Source organism: Dipodomys ordii, unplaced genomic scaffold (genome assembly GCF_000151885.1).
Source record: "Dipodomys ordii isolate 6190 unplaced genomic scaffold, Dord_2.0 Scaffold24, whole genome shotgun sequence".
Lineage (NCBI taxonomy): Eukaryota > Metazoa > Chordata > Mammalia > Rodentia > Heteromyidae > Dipodomys > Dipodomys ordii.
Genome location: NW_012267240.1, coordinates 8103807 through 8126908, shown reverse-complemented (window position 1 = coordinate 8126908; position 23102 = coordinate 8103807). Strand labels below are relative to the sequence as shown.

The 23102-nt window shown below is 35.9% G+C and overlaps 1 protein-coding gene across 1 annotated transcript in view; it reads left to right on the top strand.

The window, feature by feature from the left end:
* Nucleotides 1-23102, top strand: part of Gpr158 (G protein-coupled receptor 158) — a 357473-nt gene that overhangs the window by 203285 nt on the left and 131086 nt on the right. Inside the window, exon 4 of the mRNA XM_013014644.1 lies at nt 6455-6678. Coding sequence (XP_012870098.1) covers nt 6455-6678 — 224 coding nt within the window. The remainder of the gene's footprint in view (nt 1-6454; nt 6679-23102) is intronic.

The following is a 23102-nucleotide window of genomic DNA, read 5'->3' as shown; positions in this document are numbered from 1 at the left end:
ATACTTAATACCTATTTATGGAACTAAAAAGCTCTTATTGCCAAAATAATAACTGTTTATTTGTCATTTGTCTTCTGGAAATATTTTGGTTTTTTTTGTTGTTGTTTTAAATAAGTTTTTTATTGTGAAAATACAGTACAGAGGGGTTACAGTTACATGAGCAAGGTAATGAGTACACTTCTTATCAAGCATTGTTGCCTCCTCCTTGGTTTCCCCTACCATCCCTTTGCTCCCATCTCCACAACTGCACCCCCCCCCACCTAAATTGTAAAGTTTGTTTTTCAATTGTTTTAAACAATTTTTCCCTTCACCTCCCCAAATTATACCAACATCAAATACGGTGAAAACAGGGGTTATACCGTGGAAGAGGGACATACAAAGCAACAAAAAAATCATGTGGTACCTTATAAATACGTTAGAAACAATAGCAAGAAAGAAAATACCACTTGTGTCCCTATCTTGGGGTTCATTTCACTTAGCATAATCTTTTTTTTTAATTGTGAAAATGCCATACAGAATGTTACAATTACATGGGCAAGATAATAAATACATTTCTTATCAAGCATTGTTGCTTCCTCCTTTGTTTCCCCTTCCCATCCCTTCCTGTCTCTTTCCCCCTTTCCCCCTATCCCCTACCACCTCTGGGCCAGAGTTGTAAAGTTCGTTTTTCGACACAACAACTTGTACATGTCATTGTTGCAATGGGTCCACCTGAATCCCTATTTAAATGACTTGTTTTTTCCCTTCCCCTCCTCAAATTATACCAACATCAAATACAGTGAGAGCAGGGGTTATACTGTGGGGGAGGGCCATACAAAGCAACAAAGAAATCATCTTATAAATATGTTAGAAACAATCGCATGAAAGAAAAAACGTTTGATTACTTATCTTGGGGTTCATTTCACCTAACATCAACTTATCTGACCTTTTCTGCTTGTCTCATACATATACTAACTATTGCAAATAAGGGAAACCATGGGACCTATGTTTCTTTGGTGCCCGGCTTACTTCACTTAATATAATTTTTTCCAAGTCTTTTCTGGAAGTATTTGTTTTATCTAAAAATTCCATGTACTCTCTTCAAGTCTTCAAGCTTTAGCAAGGCAGATTGGCACTCCTGCATGAAGGAACTGATATATACATGTCAGATGATCACCCAGCATGGTTTCTACACATAGTTGCCCATATTTACAAAATCATTTATACTTACCTTCTATTCTTAGTATATTTTTCTAATTTCTAGCATCTTGAAAATTACCATTTTGAATGAATAACCCCAAGTAGGTTTGAAAATGTTTTCAACTAAATATTTGTATTGCATATGAGTTCATTATTTTGAGAGAGTACCTTCATCATTAATAATTGTTTGCCAAGTATTCAATATGTCTTAAACATTGTTTTTGGTGCTGAGATACACAAATAATGCCACCTGTCCTCAAGGAATGTAAAATATTAAATAATCCTAAGCTTATGTGACATCCAATAGGTTAAAAAGGTCATTATTATTATATAGTAGTTGTATGATTTGTATGACCTTAGATTCCTTTCAACTAAATAGAGAACTTGGGCACAAATTCATAAACTATTTTTGGAATATAATATTAGTTTAATATTTTGAGTCCTACAGAAAGCTCTTCAATGTGAAAAGCCGTATCTTTAATTTTTGTTACTTGCTTGACCTTTAGAAAAGAAACAGGTTTTTAAAGTCACTTTGTGTCCTTTATAGAACCGTGTGTGTGTGTGTGTGTGTGTGTGTGTGTGTGTGTGGTTCCTTTTTTAAAACTTTGAAGAGAACTATGCCTTATTTCCTTAGTTTGCAAATAAAGCTGAGTCAGTTGTCTTTTGGTAATTCATAGAGGAGACCAATCCCATATCCTCTCCCGACCCCTCTTTGGCTTCAAACTTGCTAGGACAGCAGCAGCAGCTACAAATGCAGATAACTCAGCAAAGAAGGCCTTGGGAAAGTATAGTAAGTCTGTGAAGACTTACTATACAAGGACCTTTTTGCACCCAGTGACATTAGAATGAAACACTTAGACAATATTCAGTAACCAGTCCACTAACCAATCCACAAACACTGGCAATGTAGACACTCTTTAGGAAGTGAGAAGGCGGGGTTTTCCTGCACTGTCAAGCAATTTTCAAACCCCAACTAGAACATCAGCCTAACATAGAAGGGGTAAGGGTGTTGAACATGTTGAGCTATGTGGTCTTTCCAGCTCTAACTCTGTGGCCAATCTTTATCAGCTGCACAACACTTGGGATTTCAATGGTGCTCTGGAGATTTTAGTGGTGAGGGCAGAAAGGAGGAGGTCTTCTTGGCCGCAGTCAGGTGTTCCAGACTGACACAGTGATTTCACATGGAGCAATGGCACCAGCCCACGTATCCTTGGCTTATCTTCTTGGTAAACCAAAAATCCACATCTTTCCAGAGGCAACAGTCACTCTAGAGCTCGGTGGTTTTCCAAAAGGGGCCTTTCAAGTAACCCTCACAGTTATATTGTATAGCGACCTCCATTTTTCATGTCCTTAATCTTAAAATGTATGACTAATATTTGCTTCTATATTTTCTTTTATTCTTTACTACAAAATAGTTTTTAAATATACTCATCCTCCATGTAGAACAAAACCTTTTCTTCTTCCAGTGTTACCAGGGTAGATATAAAGAACTCTCAGAGTTAATTTCTCTAACTGTACTATTGATTACCCTCGAGCTTTCCTTCAACTGTATTTGAATCAAGGTTGTACAGAAGAAAGTAGAGCACAAAACCAATATTCATTTTTCATTGGATACATATTATTTGATACATACTATTTCATTTAATATATATTATTATTAACTATGAGATTTTCATACTTTTTTCATTCAAGGGAACATTTGAAATAATATTTGCTTATCACTCATTTAGTCCTTAGACCCCAACAAGCTAATTTCAAACATGTATCAGTCTTTGGAATGTAACACCATGAAGGTCATGGGCTTAAATTGATTAACTCTCTTAGCCTTTCCTCAGACATCATATTTAATCACATCCCTGAGTTCCCAATCAATCTTAGTATATTGTTGTTATGATACCGTAAATACTTTTACTTGTACTGTCTTCTTCATATTCCCAATCATTATTCCTTATAGCGTGCTCTATCATTCTTCTTCTAACACTGATTTAACTTCTGCACTCCCTTTCTTGTATTATTTCTTACTTAAAAAAATTATTCCCCCTGGATTACTTTCCCCTAGTTTTTACTTCAAATTTAAGTTGTCTGAAATTGAATTTTAACGTTTCCACATAGCTCTTCTCTACCGTCCTTTTTTCCCCTTAATATTGTTTTTCTGTCTAGTAACATTATATATATATATATATATATATATATATATGTTTTTATTGTAAAAATACTGTACAGAGGGGTTATAGTTACATGAGTAAGGTAATGAGTACATTTCCTATTGAGCATTGTTACCTCCTCCTTTGTTTTTCCCCTACCATCCCTTTCCTTTTCACCTCCCCAAGTCCTCCCTCTCCCCCTAAAGTTGTAAAATTCGTTTTCAACATAGTATCTTGTACATCTCATTGTTACAATGTTAACAATGTTAACAAGGTTAACAATATTAACCTGTATCCTTATTTCAGCATTTTGTTATTTCCCTTCCCCTCCCCAAATTAGAAAAATGTATATATTCCAATGCATGGCACTAGAATCAAATACAGTGAAAACAGGGGTTACACCGTGGGGGGAAGAACATGCAAAAGAAACAAAAAAACACAGAGGACATTATAAAAACAATAGCAAGAAAGAAAAAACTACTTGTGTCCCTAATCTTCGGGTTCGTTTCACTTAACATCATCTTATATGGTCATATGTACATAGCTTTTGACCTTTTCTGCTTCTCCTAGACATATACTAGTTATTGCAATTAAGGGAAACCATGGGACCTATGGTACTTTGGGCCTGGCTTACTTAATACAATTTTTTTTCATGTCTTTCCATTTCCTAACAAATCGGACTATGTCATTCTTTCTGATGGAAGTATAGAATTCATTGTGTGTGTGTGTGTGTGTGTGTGTGTGTGTGTGTGTGTGTGTATCACATTTTCTTGATACATTCATCTACTGAGGGACGTCTGGGTTGATTCCATATCTTAGCTATGGTAAACATAGTTGTTCTGGTAGCTTTAGTATATAGCCTGTTTGTGATTGTTTGGGTGAATACCCAAAAGTGAGATTGCTGAGTCATAGGGGAGCTCTATGTGGAGTCTTTTGAGGAACCTCCATACTGCTTTCCAAAGTGGTTGAACAAGTTTACACTCCCACCAACAATGCAGTAGGATAGTAACATTTTTTAAGGCATCAATGAATTTCTTATTTATTTTTGAATCTCCCGTGTTTGGAAAGATAAAGAAAAAGAGTCAGCAGTCACCGTGATTCATATAAATTACCTCATTTAATTCCCATAGTAATTCTTCTTCTATCAGCAAGTAAACAAAGTGGCCAAGTGAGTTAATGTCAGAGCTATTGAAAGGTGGGAAACATGTCTGTTTATGATTCTAAAATCCATTTATTTTTCATTATATAACAGAATGAAGACTATTAAGTAACAAAGTTTCCTGAATTATCAAAAATCTTCAATATGTTTTTGTTATTGTATTTACTGGAGAAATAGTCAGTTGAAGTTCAGAAAGAGTATAAAACTTGAATGAGTTGATAGAAATAAAATTTCTGTTAAACATCATCATTAAAGTGTTATTAACTGAGAGAACTTTCCCTAATTATTCATCAAAATTCTTTTTTTCATTGTGAAAATACTGTACAGAGGGGTTACAATTATTTGGGTAAGATGATGAGTACATTTCTTATCAAGCATTGTAGCCTCCTCCTTTGTTTCCCCTTCTTATCCCATCCTCTCAACCCTCCTCCCAGCTCAACCCTCCTCCCCACCCTACCAAAGTTGTAAAGTTAGTTTTCGACATAACGACTTGTACTTCTCGTTGTTGCAATGGGTCCACTTGTATCCCTATTTAAACAACTTGTTTTTTCCCTTCCCCTCCACAAATTATAACAACATCAAATACAGTGAAAGCAGGGGTTATACCATGGGGGAGGGACATAAAAAGCAACAAAAATATAATCTTATAAATGTGTTAGAAACAATAGCATGAAAGAAAAAAACATTTGAATACATATCTTAGGGTTCATTTCCCTAACATCAACTTAACTGACCTTTTCTGCTTGACTCAGACATATACTAGTTATTGCAAATAAGGGAAACCATAGGACCTATGTTTCTTAGGGCCTGGCTTACTTCACTTAATATAATTTTTTCCAAGTCTTTCCATTTCCTAACAAATGGGGCAATGTCATTTTTTCTGATGGAGGCGTAGAATTCCATTAAAAAATTCTTTTTTGTGTTGAACTGAGTTCATATTTGGAAATAGCTATTTTTTTCCAGTCCTGAGTTTGAGCTCTGTTCCCAAGCTCTTTTGCCTAAGTCTTAAACTGTACCACTTGAACTACAGCAACACTTCCAGGTTTTCTGGTGGTTAATTGAAGATAAGGATCTCAGGAACTTTCCTGACCAGGCTGGCTTAGAACAATGATTCTCAGATCTCAGCCTCCTGAGCAACTAGGATAGCAGGTATGAGCCACCAATGTCCAGTTGATTTATTTATTTTTTTTTTAGAACTTGTTGGATTTTTTTGGTGTTTATCTCAGCTCGGTGTTAATCTTTAAATATTTGATTTCAAAGATAACTTGTTTGATAACTGAGACAGAAGAATATAAAATTAAACAAAGGACCTATAGCAGCAGTAAGCAAATAGTGTGAAAATGTCCTGTGGGTATGCAAAGTGGAAAATTACATGATAGCTTGTAAGTACATATTGTACTCTGAGTAAAGGATGTACCATTAGGCAAATACATACTGAAAAACAGTTGTTTAAGTGCCATTTCATCCAATTTAGACTTAATGAATTTGGTAGATGAGATCCTCCACTAAGTTAAGAAGCAATCAAACCCTCATTTTGGGTTTGATTCCATATAGGTTAAGAAGTTCCAAAAGTGATGGGAATATTTACTTCGTCCATAAAAACAAATTACCTTCATCATCCTTCCTGTGGTTCATAGTCTAACAAGAATTTGTAGAATATGATTTGTTCTTGAGAAGGGAGTATTAGTTTAGTGAGTAGTAGATGATGATATCAAAGACAGCAGATTGTTCTTTGCCCTTGAGACATTTTGTTTCCATATTTTCTAATTTTTCTCAATTATTCTGAATGATAATTTTAAAACCAAGGGAAACAAAAACAATTCTGAGTCCAAAAGCCAAGTCTAATACCAAGAGAATTGACAAAATAGTTGATGGGAAGACAAGTAAAGAAGTGAAGATGTGTTGTGACTGTATTCTATCTTACCTACCACAGAGGTGCAAATAACATTGAGGTTTTATTTGGAACTTTCAGGACGGGGTCCAGATCATCATTTCTCAGGAAGTGCGAAAGATGTGTCAGAAGAAGCCCATGTCTGTCTGCCCTGCCGAGAGGGCTGCCCCTATTGTGCAGATGACAGCCCGTGCTTGGTCCAGGAGGACAAGTATTTGCGACTTGCCATCATCTCCTTCCAAGCCCTGTGCATGCTACTCGACTTCATTAGCATGTTGGTTGTCTACCACTTTCGCAAAGCAAAGGTAAAACCCAGGTACCCTGGTTATGATCTTATTTCTATTAGGGAGTAACTTTTCTTTTGGGGGCAAATGGAACATCCAAATCCAAGTTACTTCTTTAATAAACAAAACTCTTTCTAAAATATGATTGAAAAAATTATATTTTTTTAGCTTCTAAGGAAATGTAAAGGATCATAATGATAATTTAGTTTACTATCTTTTACAGAACATTCTCCTCTATTTAGCCTGAGGCTCAAATGCCTCATTGAATCGAAAAATACTTCTTCTTCTTTTTTTTTTTTGGTCAGTTGTGGGAACTCTGTCTGGACCTGGGCGCTGTCCCTCAGCTGTCCCTCAGCTCTTTGGTTCAACGCCACTTGAGCCACAGTGCTACTCTCAGCTTTTTCTGCTTATGTGGTGCTGAAGAATTGAACCTAGAGCCTCAGACATGCAAGGCAAACACTCTTATCACTGAGCCACCTTCCCAGCCCCTGAAAGACTCTTCTTGACATCACCTCTTAGGCCACTTGGAGAACTTATTCTTCCTGATTCTAATGAGGTTTTTATTTTTTCCTATTTAGAAAGCTTTTTGTATTTATTATTTTAAATACTTAGTCATATTTAAACATGTTTAACAATTCATCTTATTTATTTGTTATATGTGTGCCAGTTCTGGGTCTTGAATTCATGGCCTGGGCTCTGTCCCCAAGGTTTTTCTGTTCAAGGCTAGTGCTCTACCACTTGAGCCACAGTTTTACTTATGACTTTTTGCTGGTTATTTAGAGATAGGAGTCTCACAGTTGTTCATGTTCAGGCTGACTTTGAATCACAATCCTCACATCTCAGCTTCCTAAATAGCAAGGATTACACACATGAGCCACCAGCACCTGGACTATTCACATATTTTTGAATGCATTATACTTTGAAGAATAAATTTATTAATGATCTTGTTTTTAGTTTTCTATTAGTACCTCATGATAGCGACCCTGGAAGACTATAGGCAGCTTTTGAGAGGATGGATCTGTTAGTTCTGTTTAAGAAATCAGTCTGGCATAGAACTTCTCAGTCAAGGGCAGAAAGAATACTAAAATGATCAGGGAAGAGTTTTCTAGGGAACTTTCTCCAACAGTCACCAACTAATTCTGTACAGCCAGGATTGTACTGGACTTGTAGTTCTACTGCTAACAGAAAGATGGTTGTATCACTCATAAGAAAAACTAAGCTTAAAGTGTCAATATTTTCTGACTTCAGATGAACTCACATTGGCAATGTTGTACAGATTGGTATAGATTGTAGAAATTATTACAAGTATAGTAGTCCTCTTAGAAATTTTGAAAAAGAAAATAATTTTCTGTAACTGTCATAAGCCTCAAGTAAAATAATATTTAAAGGCTATGTACAACTCTAAGTGAATATGTCCATTATGTTAAAGTTTTATATAAGGTTATTTCCAATAGTTTCACTCGGAGAAACAGGTAATGCAAATTAAAATCCAAGCTTTGAGTCAGCAGGAAAGTACAGATAGGAAAATTGTTCATTCAGTTACTATTTTGGGGGAGCAACAAACTACATACTAATTTGTATAAAATAGTAGGAAACTGGAATTAGGGAATTAGAACCACCCAAGAAAAATTGTTGTGTTTTTTTTTTTCCTTAAAGGCCACCAGTGGCAGAGCAGGTAGAATCGAAAGGTTTATTTAAAAAAATTGCTCTGAAATCTCCCTATTGGAATCAATATTAATTGATTTTAATCAGTAATGATTGCTATGATGAATTGGTGATACATGGTGGGTAGAATATTACATTGGCTATTAAGAAAACTTCCAGATAGACATATGGTTTAATCTATGTTAATGTTTTTTAACATTGTCATGGTTGTCAACTTTTCAAATTTACCTGGACCATCACAAGAATTGGCAGGTTATGGACCAAAATCTTACTTTATTTCCATGTCTGTCACAAAAATAGGTATATCTCTATATCATTTTGGTAAACATTTTAGATATAAGAAATAGGAATAAATTAGTTGTTATCTAGTTGAAGATGATAACCTTCTGAAAAGTTACTTTTTACAGAATATATAACATAATAAAAGAAAGTAATAGAATCAGTGAACATAGATCTTGTACATTGAAGAAATGAAATATTTAGGGCCATTTTGTCTTGTGACTTCAATTGCCAAAAGCAGTGAATTAAGTATAAAACTTACAAAACATTTCTAGTACAGAGATTTCAGATTTATAGCAGTAGACTTAGTTTTCATGTATTTTTTTGCAACATTACTTTGGATAAAATAGAAACCTGATGATCCTTTTTGGAGCAATATTAATAATTTTAAAAGTGTTACTCATCACATCCTCTATCCACTTGTAATTAAATGAATAAAGTGTACTTTATCCATTTACATCTATTTAATAAAAGGAAAAAGCAGTTGCAATGAAGAAGTTGCTATACAATTGTGAGTCTAAGGGAAGATTCTAGAATCAAATTGTTTTGTATTTGAATTCTGTCTCAGCACCTTGAATATTGCACATTTTTTAGAAAATTGCTTAGCATTTTTGTCTAGTTTTCCCTGTTTAAAATTAGGTTAACACACATATGCAGAAAATTAATTCAAAATGTAGCATAGGGGCTGGGAACTTGGCTTAGTGGTAGAGTGCTTGCCTTCACATGCATGAGGCCCTGGGTTCGATTCCTCAGCACCACATAAGCAGAAAAAGCCAGAAATGGCACTGTGGCTCAAGTGGTAGGGCGCTAGCCTTGAGCTGAGAGCTGAGGGACAGCGCCCAGGCCCAGAGTTCAGAGTTCATAACCTACCAAAAAAAAAAAAAATGTAGCATAGACCTAAATGTGAGATGAGAAACTAAGAAATGTTTCTTTGAAGAGAACATAAGCATAAATCTTCATGACTGTGGGTTAAGCAATGGTTTCAAAGCTGTAATATTAAAAGCATAAATAAAGATAAATAGGTAAGCTGAACTTTATGGAACAGAAAACTTTTGGGTGTCAAAGAACACCAAAAAGTTACTCAGAATGGCAGAAAATACTTGTAAGTCATATATGTGATAAAAGAATAGCATCAAGATGGAGAATTCGTAACTAGCACAAAAAGACAAAAACATTTCATAGCTGGATGAAAGAGCTGAATAGCCTGGTGCTGGTGGCTCATGCCTGTAATCCTAACTACTCAGGAGGCTGAGATCTCAGGATTGCGCTTCAAAGCCAGCCCAGGCAGGAAAGTCCATGAGACTCTAATCTCTAATATTTAAACCACTCAGAAAACTGGAAGTAGTGCCATAGTTCAAGTGGTAGAGCACTAGCTTTGAGCTGCAGAGCTGAGGGACAGCGCCCAGGCCCAGAATTCAACCCCCACAACTTAAAAAAAAAAAGAGGTGAATAGAAATTTACTCAAAGACAATATATATTAAAATAAGACAATAAATATATACAAAGATACTTAGAAACACTGATCATTAAGAAAATGCAAATGGAGGGTTTGAGGGGAAGGGAAAGAGGGAGAAAAATGAGGGGGGTGGGTAACAAGTTCGATAAGAAATGTACTCACTACCTTACTTATGTAACTGTAACCTCTCTGTATATCATCTTGAGAATAAAATTAAAATAAAAATTAAAACAAGAAAATGCAAATCTAGTCAAAACTAGCATAGCTATTTTTTCCCCAAAACATACAGTAGCTAGTGTTGAGAATAGAGAAATTGAAACTCTTATTAGTGCTTTAAACTGTAAAATGGTGCAACTACTTTTGAAAACAACTTGGAAGCCCCTCAAAAATGTTAAATTTTTGCAGCACTTACGAGGCAGAGGTAAGAGGATTAAGGCCAAGGCTGGTCTATGAAAAATCCTAAGAACCTATCTTAAAAACAAACTAAAAGCAAAAGGAACTGAGGTGAGGATGTGACTCAAATGGTAGAGCACATGCCTCGCATTGACTTAGGACCTGAGATGAATCCCTAGGGTTAAAAAACAAAAAAAAAACCCACTAAACACATAAATGTTGTGGTTAAAATATAAAATGGATTCCATGAGGAAGGGGCCATTGTTCTAACCCAGTGTTGGACAACAGATCTTTCTTGGAATTTTGTCATAGCAGTGGTAGCAGGAAAAGTGAGTCACTTATTTTAGGATAAAACTATCCAATAGAGAGATGGCTTGAATGTGGGTGGGGTTATTTCCTGTCAGCACTCAGTAGCTTTTCCCTGAGGGGCTAGCTCCAGAGACACTCTGTGGCCCAGCCTGGAGCCACTCTTAGGGTTTATGTTGTATCCAGATTTGAATTTTTTTAATAAGATTTTTTTTGTGTGTGAAAATACTGTACAGAGGGGTTACAGTTACATGAGCAAGGTAATGAGTACATTTCTTATCCAGCATTGTTGCCTTCTCCTTTGTTTTTCCTCTACCCTCCCTTCCCTCCCACCTCCTCAACTAAACTCCTCACCTCCTTCCCCCCTCACCCCCACTTAAATTGTAAAGTTCGTTTTTTGACGTAGCATCTTGCATATCTCATTGTTGCAATGGGTTAACCTGTATCCCTAGTTAAACAATTTTTTCCCTTCCCCTCCCCAAATTATACCAACATCAAATACAGTGAAAACAGGGTTATACCATGGGGAGGGACATTTGTTTTTCTTTTACTCTATTGCAGCTGGGAGAGCTTCCCATGCTGCAGAGGGGCTGGGCAGCCTCTGGCTCTGTTTACCTGGTGAAGAAAGTTGCCTGCCCTGGGTGGGAGCTATCTCTACCTGGGAAGGAAAATTTTCCCCTGGGTGGGGCTGAGCCCCTGCTAGATGCTTCTCAATCCAATCAAGTTGGCATGACATTTTTGTGGTGTCTGTGTTATGTTTAACTGGCATATAGAGTTCATGACATCACCACATAGTCACTATAGCTACAAGTCATCCTTCTATTTCATACAGAATCAGCCTCAGAGTTCTTTTCACACAAAGGACTTGGAGCAGGTTCTATGAGAGAAATATATTTATGCTCCCAGATTTTGAAAGATAAGAGGATAACGAATCCTTTTCGTAACTTTCAAAAACGTTAGTGTTCTTTGAGATTGTGGCTCACACATGTAATCCTAGGTACCCAGAGCTGAGGATTGCAGTTTGAAGCCAGCCTGGGCAAGAAAATTCATGAGAATCTTATCTCCAATAAAACTACTTAGAGAAAGCTGGAAATTATGAAGCTGTGATGTAATAGTGAACCATGCTGAGGCCAGAATAGGTATAATCATAAGGAATGAGGTGTCTAGTGAAATACACACACATCTAAAGAGAAATGTACTTACTCCCCTGCCTACAAAAAGACCCTGAAAGAGAGAAAGGAACACCTGGTTGGGGAAGGGATCTAATCTGCAATCTGACTTGTTCTCTGCTGCCCCTTTCATTAGCATGTGAGCCATATATATCTTCAGGCATTTTCACCAGGATTCATTGCATGTCATATCCTAATGGCCTTTAGCTCCTTTAGGGCCTGCTGGAAGTGGATCACTTCAGAACATGGACCATTTTATTTATTTCTGTGAACTGACAGAAATATTCATATTAACAAATCAGAATGTGATCCTTCTCTCTCAGGCAGCAAGAAAATGTGCTGCAATGTCAGCCAAGTGTTTCTTCTCCATTGAAAATCAGGTGATCATATTATGAAGTCCATATTGATATCAAAACTGTGATGAGAATCTGTATTTTGAACACCTTCAAGTGAAAGATGTTTATCAAATACATGTAATTGAAAGAGGCTTAATCAGGCTCCAAAGTGAGCTCTATAGCAAATAACTAATGATTATTATGGATCATTTTAAATGAACAATGACATTCTGTTACATTTTAGGTAGGTGGAAATTTAAGGAGCAGTCTGAATTTTCCTTCACAGAAACATTTCAGGAAAGAATTACTGTGCAGTGTCTTTATGACTTTTGTCAAAGATTAAAACTATCAGTAATTGTGAATTATTTTGAAAACAGTTTATCTTGTAAAATAGTAGCAGTTTTAATATATTTTAAGGAGACCAATTTAAAATGTTCTGGAATTATTTCTACAGTTTTTTTTTACAAAATATTATGACAAGTAACATTTTTCTATTACCTATTCCAAAGAGAGAATATGGTCTCTTATGAATTAATAATGTTGTGTTGGTAAAATTTATTTCTGAATGGAAATTACAAAGATCTGTTGACAGGAAGAGCAGCTTATACCATATCAAAAAGTAATCTTTTGATAGATTTACTCTTAGTAAAATTTTGTTTTTTGAGTTTGGCAATAAGAGAAAGTAATTTTTTAATGTGAATATACTATGGGTGATTTTTCCTGTCCATTCCTGTAAGACTTCCTTTTTTCAATTATAAATTAATTTGCAAGGAAGATGATAATGCTAATTTCTGGTTTGGAAAATTAGATGTTTTAACATAGTGTGAACTAATTTTATAATGAAATTCTATTAGGCTAATGATGATGGTCTAATGTCTATTTTGTGTAAAGCAGACATGCATCACTTTTTATTATGGTGAACTATCTAAAATTTACCAATTTAACCATCTTAATTATATAGTTCAATGGCTTTGAAGACATTCACATTATTATACAAACATCATTACTATCCATTTTCAGCTTATGTTGTCAACAACAAAATATTTTAAGAGCTCTGAGAGGAGCTTAATCCTTCAGCTCAAATTCAGAGGTTCAAATAGAAATTATTAGGCTAGATTTGATAGTACACATCTGTAATCCCAGATATGTGGAAAACAGACCCGAGAGGATCATGATTTGAAGCCAGCCTGGGTGAAAGGGTTAGAGACCTTACCTTGAAAACCTTGAAAAGAATTAGTTCAGCCATGTAGGAGGCATAGGAAGGAGAACTCTGGTCTGAGGCCCATCTGAGCAAAAATGTTAAGACCTAATCTTGAAAATAGTTAAAGCAAAAAGGCTAGGGGGATGTGGTTTAAAACATATCCTTAAGGAAAAGTAATCTGCAAATTAGCTAAATAGTTTCATTTGGGGATGAAGCTACTGGGGCTTGAACTCAAGGTCTTATACTTGCTAGGAAAGTGAATTGAGATATGCCCCCCAGTTCTTTTGATTTTTAGTTTATTTTTCAGATAGAGTTTTTCACTTTTATTGGGCTAGCCTCAGCCTTGGTCTTCCTACCTTACCACCTGTGTAGCTGGGATCACCCAAGTGTACCACCATACCCACACCAAGCTTGTTTTTCAGACAAGGTCTCATTGATTAATTTTTTTGTTTGCAAGACTGGCCTTGAACATGATCCTCCTGTCTCCATCTCCCAGATAGCTTGGATTATGGATTTATTTATTTATTTATTTAGCTAGCTAGCAATGGAATCATAAGAAAAATACTCAATAGAAAATTATATAAAATATTACTTAAAAGTTTAGGCCAGCTTAGACTTTGATTCTTCTATCTGTGATTTACAAATAGGAGATGAGAAGTGTATCACTAGGGATGAGAGGTACATATCATTTTGTTAGCCATTGCATTTCTCCTTTATCTTGAGATGACAGGTATATGTCACTGAGTCTACCCACTGGTTAGTATGAAGTCTTCCAAACTTTTATGTCCAAGTTATCCTTAATCATAATCCCTCAGTCTTTGCATCCTCGGAAGCAAGGTTGAGACACTGTGCCCATCATAGAATTACAGAATTCTTACACCTGCCACTTAAGTTTGGTACTATTTTCATTTTACATTAAATAAACTAAGGTATGGATAATTTAAGAAACTAGTCCTCCATTACTTGGGAAAACTAGAATTTATACCTATATCTGTGTAACTAGAGCCGCTTCTATATTTTACCTATTGTGCTATCCTGTTTCGTATATGTTTACAATGAAATTTGATCTTAATTTTTTAATGACCAAGACATCCATAGTCTCATTATAGTTGGCTTATTTTTTCCCTAGTTTCATCTGCCTTATCAAAATTTACATGTTTTATGGTTAATTCTTGCTAGGTATTCTATAATAAATGAAGTCTTCCATGGTAGCAGCTTAGTGGCTTTATATGTTCTTGACACTTTTGCATTTAATAGCATCTTAATGTTTTAACCAAGAAGCAAAAAATATAATCATGTATGCATGTGGTGTGTGTGTGTGTGTGTGTGTGTGTGTGCGTGCGTGTGCATGTACACACACATATGGATATTAGGATAGTGTTAAGGTAAATTTAATGTGAAGGAGGAGAATAGAGTGAAAAATGGCTTACCCAAAGGCATCTTTATCTTATTGCGCTTCTTAAGAAAAATCATTTAAATAATCATCTATTCCATCTAGTAGCAGTAACACTAATTATGAATTATGGAGAGCAACTAAAGTGATTGTAACATATTTGTATATGCCTTAAGAGACATAAAATGCTTAATTATTACCAAAGCTCCATTACCAAATTCTCTTGAGACATTCATATTTACTAATGTTTATTTATAAAGCCGGTTACTTATTAAGTATGCTAAAAATAGCTTTTTAAAATTAATGCAATGTTATTTGAAAAATATTGTGAGCTTAAACTCTTTGTTTTTTCCCCCTAAATTCCTAGGATCTTGATGTGTAAAGCCTATCAAACATGCTAATGAAGGACTTTACACAATCATAATTAAGGTCTCTATTAGGTATTTATTCATGAATAGTTAGGTTTACAATGTGATTTCACTGGCTTGCCAAAGAGTATTTCACAATAGGGAAGGAATATAAAGAAGTACAATATTAGTACTTGGCAAAGCAGTGAAGAAAAGTAATTGAGGTCACAGATGTTCCATCTAGTAGTCTTCTGGCATAATCACTTGTAAACTGGGTAAGTTACCAACCTTTTTTTCATCTTACTTTTACTCCTCTGTAAAGTGAGGACAACAATAAATCTATCATTCTGGAGTTGTAGTAAGGATTAAAATGTGTGGAATATTGATAATTGATATCGATCATTACAATTAATGCCCTTTAGAAAGTGCTCAGTAAACGTTAACTGTGACTAGGAGTGTGTTCAGAACATGACAGTAGCATAAAAATAAGAGTAGTTAAGTCTACATCTACCCTAGGTGATCTGGGAACAATTGAAAGAATTGACATGAATACCTGAAACAGTCTAGGCAGACCCCTGCACATTCAAGGAAATTAAAATATTTAAGTATGGATCCTCAAAATACCTGGTACAGCATTGGACTTTATAAAGCCCAGTTGTGATAAGGTATGGAACTCACTTGAGGTATTACGTATATGGATTTGTAATTATAAAAATTTAAGTCATTCACTGTTTTTTTTAATGAGCAAAGGTGTGTGTGTATGTGTGTGTGTGTGTGTGTGTACACACACACACACACACACATACACACAATACACACATGCTCCCTGTGTGTGCGCTAGGCAGGAAAGTAACAAAGTAAAGTGAAAAGAGATAATAGGCTTGGGCAGACTAATGGAAATAATGGGTTGCGACAACATATTCACATGGAATTGTTTCCAAGTTTTCTGAAGTTGAGGTCAAGGTTTTTAATTGAAGCTCTCAAGAATAACCAGAAGGTAGGAGGAGGTAAGAATAGAAAGAAACAGTGGGAGATGAGATTCTAGGAAGAGAAAGCTACATCTGTGAAGATGCGGAAGTGAACTTTGGAGTTGGGGAACTGAGGAAGGTGGGCATGGACAGAGGGTGGTGGAGTTGCAGAGTGGAAGATGGAAAGGGAGGTGTGGAGAGGGAATCAGGAGCCAGTCATTTGGAGGCCTAGGTTATAGTAACGAATTTTAATTTATAAGCCACTGAAGGATTTGAAGCAGGAAAATAGATGATTAAATTTTTTGGGATCCTGTTTCCTGATAGCATTTTAAAAAATTGATTATTAAACCAATTTCTCTAGTTATTTTGTAGAAAATAAATTAGTTGGAAAAAGTGTAAAATGGGGGAAATAATAAATCTATTGAGTGAGTTCAGGTGAAAGCTAATTGGCAAAAAGAAGCTAAACCATTGCCATTCATTTGCTGATAGAGCTGACAGGACTTGCTAATAAATTTGATGAAGGTGAGGAAATTTTAAAACCCACCAAGTTTGATTCTCTTGGGTTTGTGGCTTGGAGAACTTAGTGAAAAGTAGTGCTTTCTACTAAAATTAGGATAATGATAAACACTTTGAAAAGTCTCATTTTATATGTGTTAAGGTTAATAAGTATTGAAATACATTGAAGCTAAAAACATAGGCTTCCCAATTTATATTTGAACTTTAGATCTGAAATTCAAACTTACTAGAGCACTCTCTATTTTATCTGGAAATCCTGAGGGTTAACTTTCCTCAGAGATGTGAGACACATGAGCTGGAAGTCAAGAGCAGGAGTGAGACAGAGCTGTAAATTAGAGGTCATAAGCATTAAGTCATGGGGATTAACTCTGTTAGGGAGTGAGAACATCCATATATGAACTGTATAAAGAGGGAAAATCAGGAGAGGGCCCAGGAGTAGCCTCTTCAATCTTTTAAAGTAGGATGTAAGAAGTCTTTGAATATTTGAGGAGAGGTCAAAGCGAAGAAAGAAAAATCAAATCCTTATCATATTATAGAACAGAGGAGATGGATATATTTAAAAGTAGAAAACAGCCAGCTGTGAATGATAGACTAAAATAGGGGGAAAAGAGATGTATAGTATGGAATGATAGAATGAAATAGGGGAGAAAGAAATGGTGGATTGGCAACACTGAGTTTACAGCCAACCTCAGCAGTACATTGTTACACAATGTTTAAGGAACTGGAGAAAACACATGTACCCAAATCTTCTACAAATCCTATTTGGGAAGGAACAGAGAAATAATACATTGACTAGAGAATGACAGTTAAAACATGAAACACTGAACTCTCCTGCTTATTTATTTAAATTAAAAATACCATTAACCAATTTTTGGAATAATAAAGGAAAAGAAAGGAACTATATGAATCCACAAAATAGTTTTACTGAGATGAGGCAGAACGGAGGAGTTGAGAAGAAGAGGCATTTGTTAACAGTAGATGATGCAGAGCCGTCAAGAAGAATGATCCTAAAGTCATTTACTTCTGTATCCATGACACACTGTTTTAATCATGATGTGTTTACTGCTGTGATAGCTAGTAGTATTAGTTTTCATTATTGGATATGTTCATTAATTTTTGTATAACTTGAAAAATCATGTTACATCAATGCAAAATCCTATCTGGATTTTTTATTGCATTTAATAGTGCAAGAACAATTGTTCATTTGGAAAATTTAGCATATATTCTTTCAACATTTGCAGCAAATGCAAAATGAGAATGCAGCTGTTGAATATAGAATTATTTTTTTTGTTGGTACTGGGCCTTGAACCTAAGACCTTGCTTGGCTTCATCACTTAATGCTGATGCTCTATTAAGCAAGTCACCCCCATGTCCTGATTGTATTGAAAACTTTGGCCTGTGCCATTTTTGAGCAGCGATCAGAGCTTAAGTATTATTGCAGTGGGCTCTGAAGGTAGATTGGACAGAATGAAATATATAGCATTCTCTTTTTTTTTTTTTTTTGTCGGTCGTGGGGCTTGAACTCTGGGCCTGGGCGCTGTCCCTAAGCTCTTCAGCTCAAGGCAAGCGCTCTACCACTTGAGCTACAGCGCCACTTCCGGTTTCCTGGTGGTTTATTGGAGATAGGAGTCTCACGGTCTCTCCTGCCCGGGCTGGCTTTGAACCGCGATCCTCAGATCTCAGCCTCCTGAGTAGCTAGGATTACAGGCGTGAGCCACCAGCGCCCGGCTATAGCATTCTCTTTGAAAGCTATTCCCCTATCTGCTGAGTTAAGCAGATAAAGGACATGATCAAATGACCAAAGAAAAGGCCGAGTGTTGGGGGACTTTTGCTTATTTTTTTTAGTGGGAACATATTTATAAATTGTTAGAAAAAATAGCAGGTTGAAAATACAGGATAAACATGGAAAAATATGTGGAGCAGAGAAGCATGAGCAACAGAAGAGAGTCCTAAGTATAGGTGGACAGAGAGTGGCATTTTTATCTGCAACTAAAGAAAGTGCCAAGTGTTCTCAGATCGGGGTAGAGATGTAGGGAGATAATTAAAACTTTCATATAGCCATCGCGGGAAGGCGGAAGTACAAGTGCACATATAGGGATTGCTTAGAGCCACACCAAGGTAGAAAGCACACAGGTTTCTCCAAAAAGAAGGAAAGACAGAAAACTGGAAATATAGGAAGCATTAACATAGGCAATTATGTTAACTAAATGTCTAGCATACAAGGAATTGCCAACATTTTGCAAGTTGCCCTTTATGTCCATTTATTTTCCCATTAAAGCTGATTTACAAAATGTAAATCTTTCTATGCCTCAGTGTATTTACAGCATTACCACGTGTGACCATTAATTAATTGTACAGAACTCCCAAGAGGAAAGGACATACCAGTAATTAGAATCTTCTCTTATAAATGGAGAATTTGGTGCCTAAAGATACTCCTGCTCACTCATAGTTACATGAACAATGTCCTCCAAATTTAATGAAAGGAGTATATTTTATGTGACATTAGTTAGGAATATTACAGTTGCAAGTCACCTTCAGCCAGACTGTCATCCTTAGACCTAGTAAGACAGAGGTTATATGGACCTACTTATACTTAAGTTCATCCTTGTCATGAGGTAGGGTGGGGCAGAGAGCTTTTCTTACATTTTATTTTCTAATCCAGAGTCTGCTGAGATCAGCAAACTAGGGCCTGTGACTGATTTTTTTTGTACATTTTTTAATTGTAAAAATGCTGTACAGAGGGATTACAGTTACATGAGCAAGGTAATGAGTACATTTCCTATTGAGCATTGTTGCCTCCTCCTTTGTTTTCCCCTACCATCCCTTCCCTCCCACCTCCACTACTACCCCTCCCCCCCACTGAAGTTGTAAAGTTTGTTTTCAGCATAGTGTTTTGTACATCTCATTGTTACAATGGGTCAACCTATATCCTTATTTAAGTATTTTTCCCTTCCCCCACCCCAAATTAGAGAAATGTATATACAAGATGCAGGGCACTAGGAGATGGGAAGGGATAGGAAGGGGAAGTAAAGGAGGAGGCAGCAATGCTTGATGGGAATGTACTCATTACCTTGCCTATGTAATTATAACTCCTCTGCACAGTATTTTCACAATAAAAGAATTTAATAAAAAAATTTAAAAAAACAAAGTCAAACAAACTTAAGCATAGAAAAATTAAAAAATAGGGGCTGGGAAGGTGGCTCAGAGGTAAGAGTGCTTGCCTTGCATGCATGAGACCCTGGGTTTGATTCCTCAGCACCACATAAGTAAAAAGAAAAAAGCCAGAAGTAGTGCTGTGGCTCAAGTGGTAGAGCGCTAGCCTTGAGCTGAAGAGCTGAGGGACAGCGCCCAGGCCCAGAGTTCAGGCCACACAACCGGACCCCCCTCCCCCCAAAAAAAAGATGCAGGGCACCGACATCAAATACAGTAAAAATAGGGTTGTGCCTGATTTAAAAAAAATCAAAAGAGTAATATTTTCTGACATGTGAAAATGATATGAAATTCAAATTTTAGTATTCATAGATAAAGTTACACTGGAATACTGACACATTTGATTATCTCCATGTTGTCTCTGGCAGATTTCATGCTAAAGTGGCAGAACTGAGTAGTTGCAATGGAGACATCATGGCCTAGAAAAACTAAAATATTCACTGTGCAGCCCTTTACAAAAACAAAATTCATATCTCTTAAAATATAGCACTTGCTTAGTCCAGTTTCATTTCCCATCTGTCCACCACTTCGTACTTTGCTCCTTGGTGCTACACATGTGAAAGGCTGGCTACACATGTGCTAAGGATGCTCACTCACTGTGAGCATTTCCTCTGCTTCATTTAGGAATTGACCGAGAAAGTTTAAATTCAAGAGAAGAAAACTCTCACTGACTTTGTGATCTTATTCTGCAAAGTTTCTGAATCTTAAATTACTTTTATAATGCTAATTAGCAATGACTATAAGGATCCTATGTGGTGCAGGACTTTTGAGACATTAAACTGTCTTTAAAGTTTGTTTATTCATTCTCAGGGCATCCACATTTATTTTGTAATTTTTCCCATAAGTATTCCTAAATTTAAGTACAATGCTGTTTTATGTTACTACTGAGGGATGTTAAGGGTATATGAATTTTCTATTTCAGAATATAATAGTCAGGATTATTTTTGACATTTCAGTAAAACAGTCAAGTTTTAGCTCTAGGATCTGCATTTAAAGTAGATTAAAGGGTAGGCCTCATGACTTCATTTCTAAAATGTTTTGGCTTCATTTTTCTTGTGAAAAACAAGAAAAAGAAGCAAAGTGAATAATAATAATAGAGAAACATAAAACAAGTAAAATCTGTAATCTTTATGAGCCTATGATAGTAGAAATTTAATATATAATGATTATGGGGCTATAATCATTCATACTTTCTGTTTATTTCCTTTCTGTGATTGAGCTTTATGATCAGTTTATCCATAGAATTTTCTTTCTACTCAGTTCTATCCTCTTAACTTAGCATATAGAAATGTTTCAATATTGTCATGGTTCTGTTCTTCTCCCAGGCTACCCACTTCTATTTAAAGATGTATCTATTCTTGATTGTGTTAGCAATTACAGTGTCCTATGCTAGCAGTGAAAGATATCCACCATTTCTACTTAGTATTTTTGTAATATCCCTCTTCTTCGTGGAATTCACTCCACAATTCCCAACCTCAGGACTGCTAGGCCCTTGTTGGCCTATTTATAAACTGGTTTTAAACGTGTATTGCTGGTAGGTAACTATTATTTCCCATCCTTAGTTTGGGTGAATGTGAGCTGAATTTATTAAGCCATCAATTTCAGAAACAATAATTAAGGTGAGCTGAGCCCTTCTTAAATCTTAGATGAATTTCTTGGAATGAGGTCTCCAGGCATATATAAAATTTTAAATTAGTGTAGTACTTATGATATACTTTAGTATTGGTACCCATTAATTTATAACTCTGAAATTGTATTCTATGTCCTCTTTCTATACCCAGAGGTAAACCTTAAAACCAGTGTTCTTATCTGATGAAGCAAAAATGAGTCTCTTCTTTCATAATCTCATGCTGATCACAGTCACATAATAAAAAAGAAAAAGGTATAGATATTCTAGTTTATCCTCACTGCATTTTTACAGTGTAGCATGTGTGTAATTTTAGCTATCACTGGTGTGTTATTTAGTTTATCCATCTTTTTGATTTTCTGAATCAGGGAGAAGAAAAACCAAGGGGAGATGTATTTCTTGAAGACAGTGAATTTCAGGAATATGGGATGGAGAAGGGGAGTCCTGTGAACTGTTCAGGATTCATTCTGTGAAATGTAATTCCAGAACTTTTATGCAAGGCCATGAAATAAATAAATGGACATTATCTTTTAAAATGTCTTTAAATTTAGAGATGGCTCAAATATGGAAGCTAATTCTAAAGTCTCCAATATGGAGGAAAGCCCTTGTGTTAATGCTATGGAGCTTACCCTGACGTGAACAGACCAGAAAAGAATCCAAGGGATTTCTTTGTGTTTTGGTTTGTTTTTGTTTTCATTAAATTTCTTTGAAACAAATAAGCAGATGAGTGCTTTCCTGAAAGTAAATGAGCAGTTAGGCACAACCACAAATGAACCAACAATATAGAAGGCAAACACTAGTGGCTCACCAGTGAGATAAATATTGGAACAAATAAAATGACATGACCACATAAGGCAGATGTAACAAAAACAGACAGCAGAGGATATTCACATCTAAATAATAGAGGCAGCTGGATTTCAACTGAACCCAATACTCTCTCTCTCTCTCTTTTTTCTTTCTTAGCCTGGGAAATCGCAGACATTTCCTCTCCTCTTCAGACCCATAATTTCAGCTGCCTAATTGATACCTCTGTTTGTATATCAATATATCAGTATGTTTGAAACTAACTCCTAGATTTTGCTCTGCTAAACAATGCACTCCACTCTTGTCTGCCTCGTGATCCACCATTGCATAAGAGATTCATTTAGAACCAGTGTCATCGTTGACACATTGCTTTTTATTTTCCACAAAGTCTTTTCAATTTTACAGCATCAAATTGATTCACTGCCCCCATCCACTGCTAGCCTCTTAATCAAGATTCTCTTGGTTGTTAAAGAACCTTCATGCAGCCCTCTACTTATCCTTCAATATCTTCATACCACTACAAGAGAGAACTTTTCTATATCTAGTTTTTATTATTTAATACCAGTCTATTTTCCCCAAAACTCTGCAGTGATTTTGTACTACTACTGTAGGATAGAGACCCAAAGCCCTAAATCATATTTAGAAGAACATGATCAGACTTGGTTATTTTCACAAATTCAACACTGACTTCTTTCCTTCTTCCTTTTTGGCTCAACCACACTTTCCTTTTCCTTCCTTCCTTCCTTCCTTCCTTCCTTCCTTCCTTCCTTCCTTCC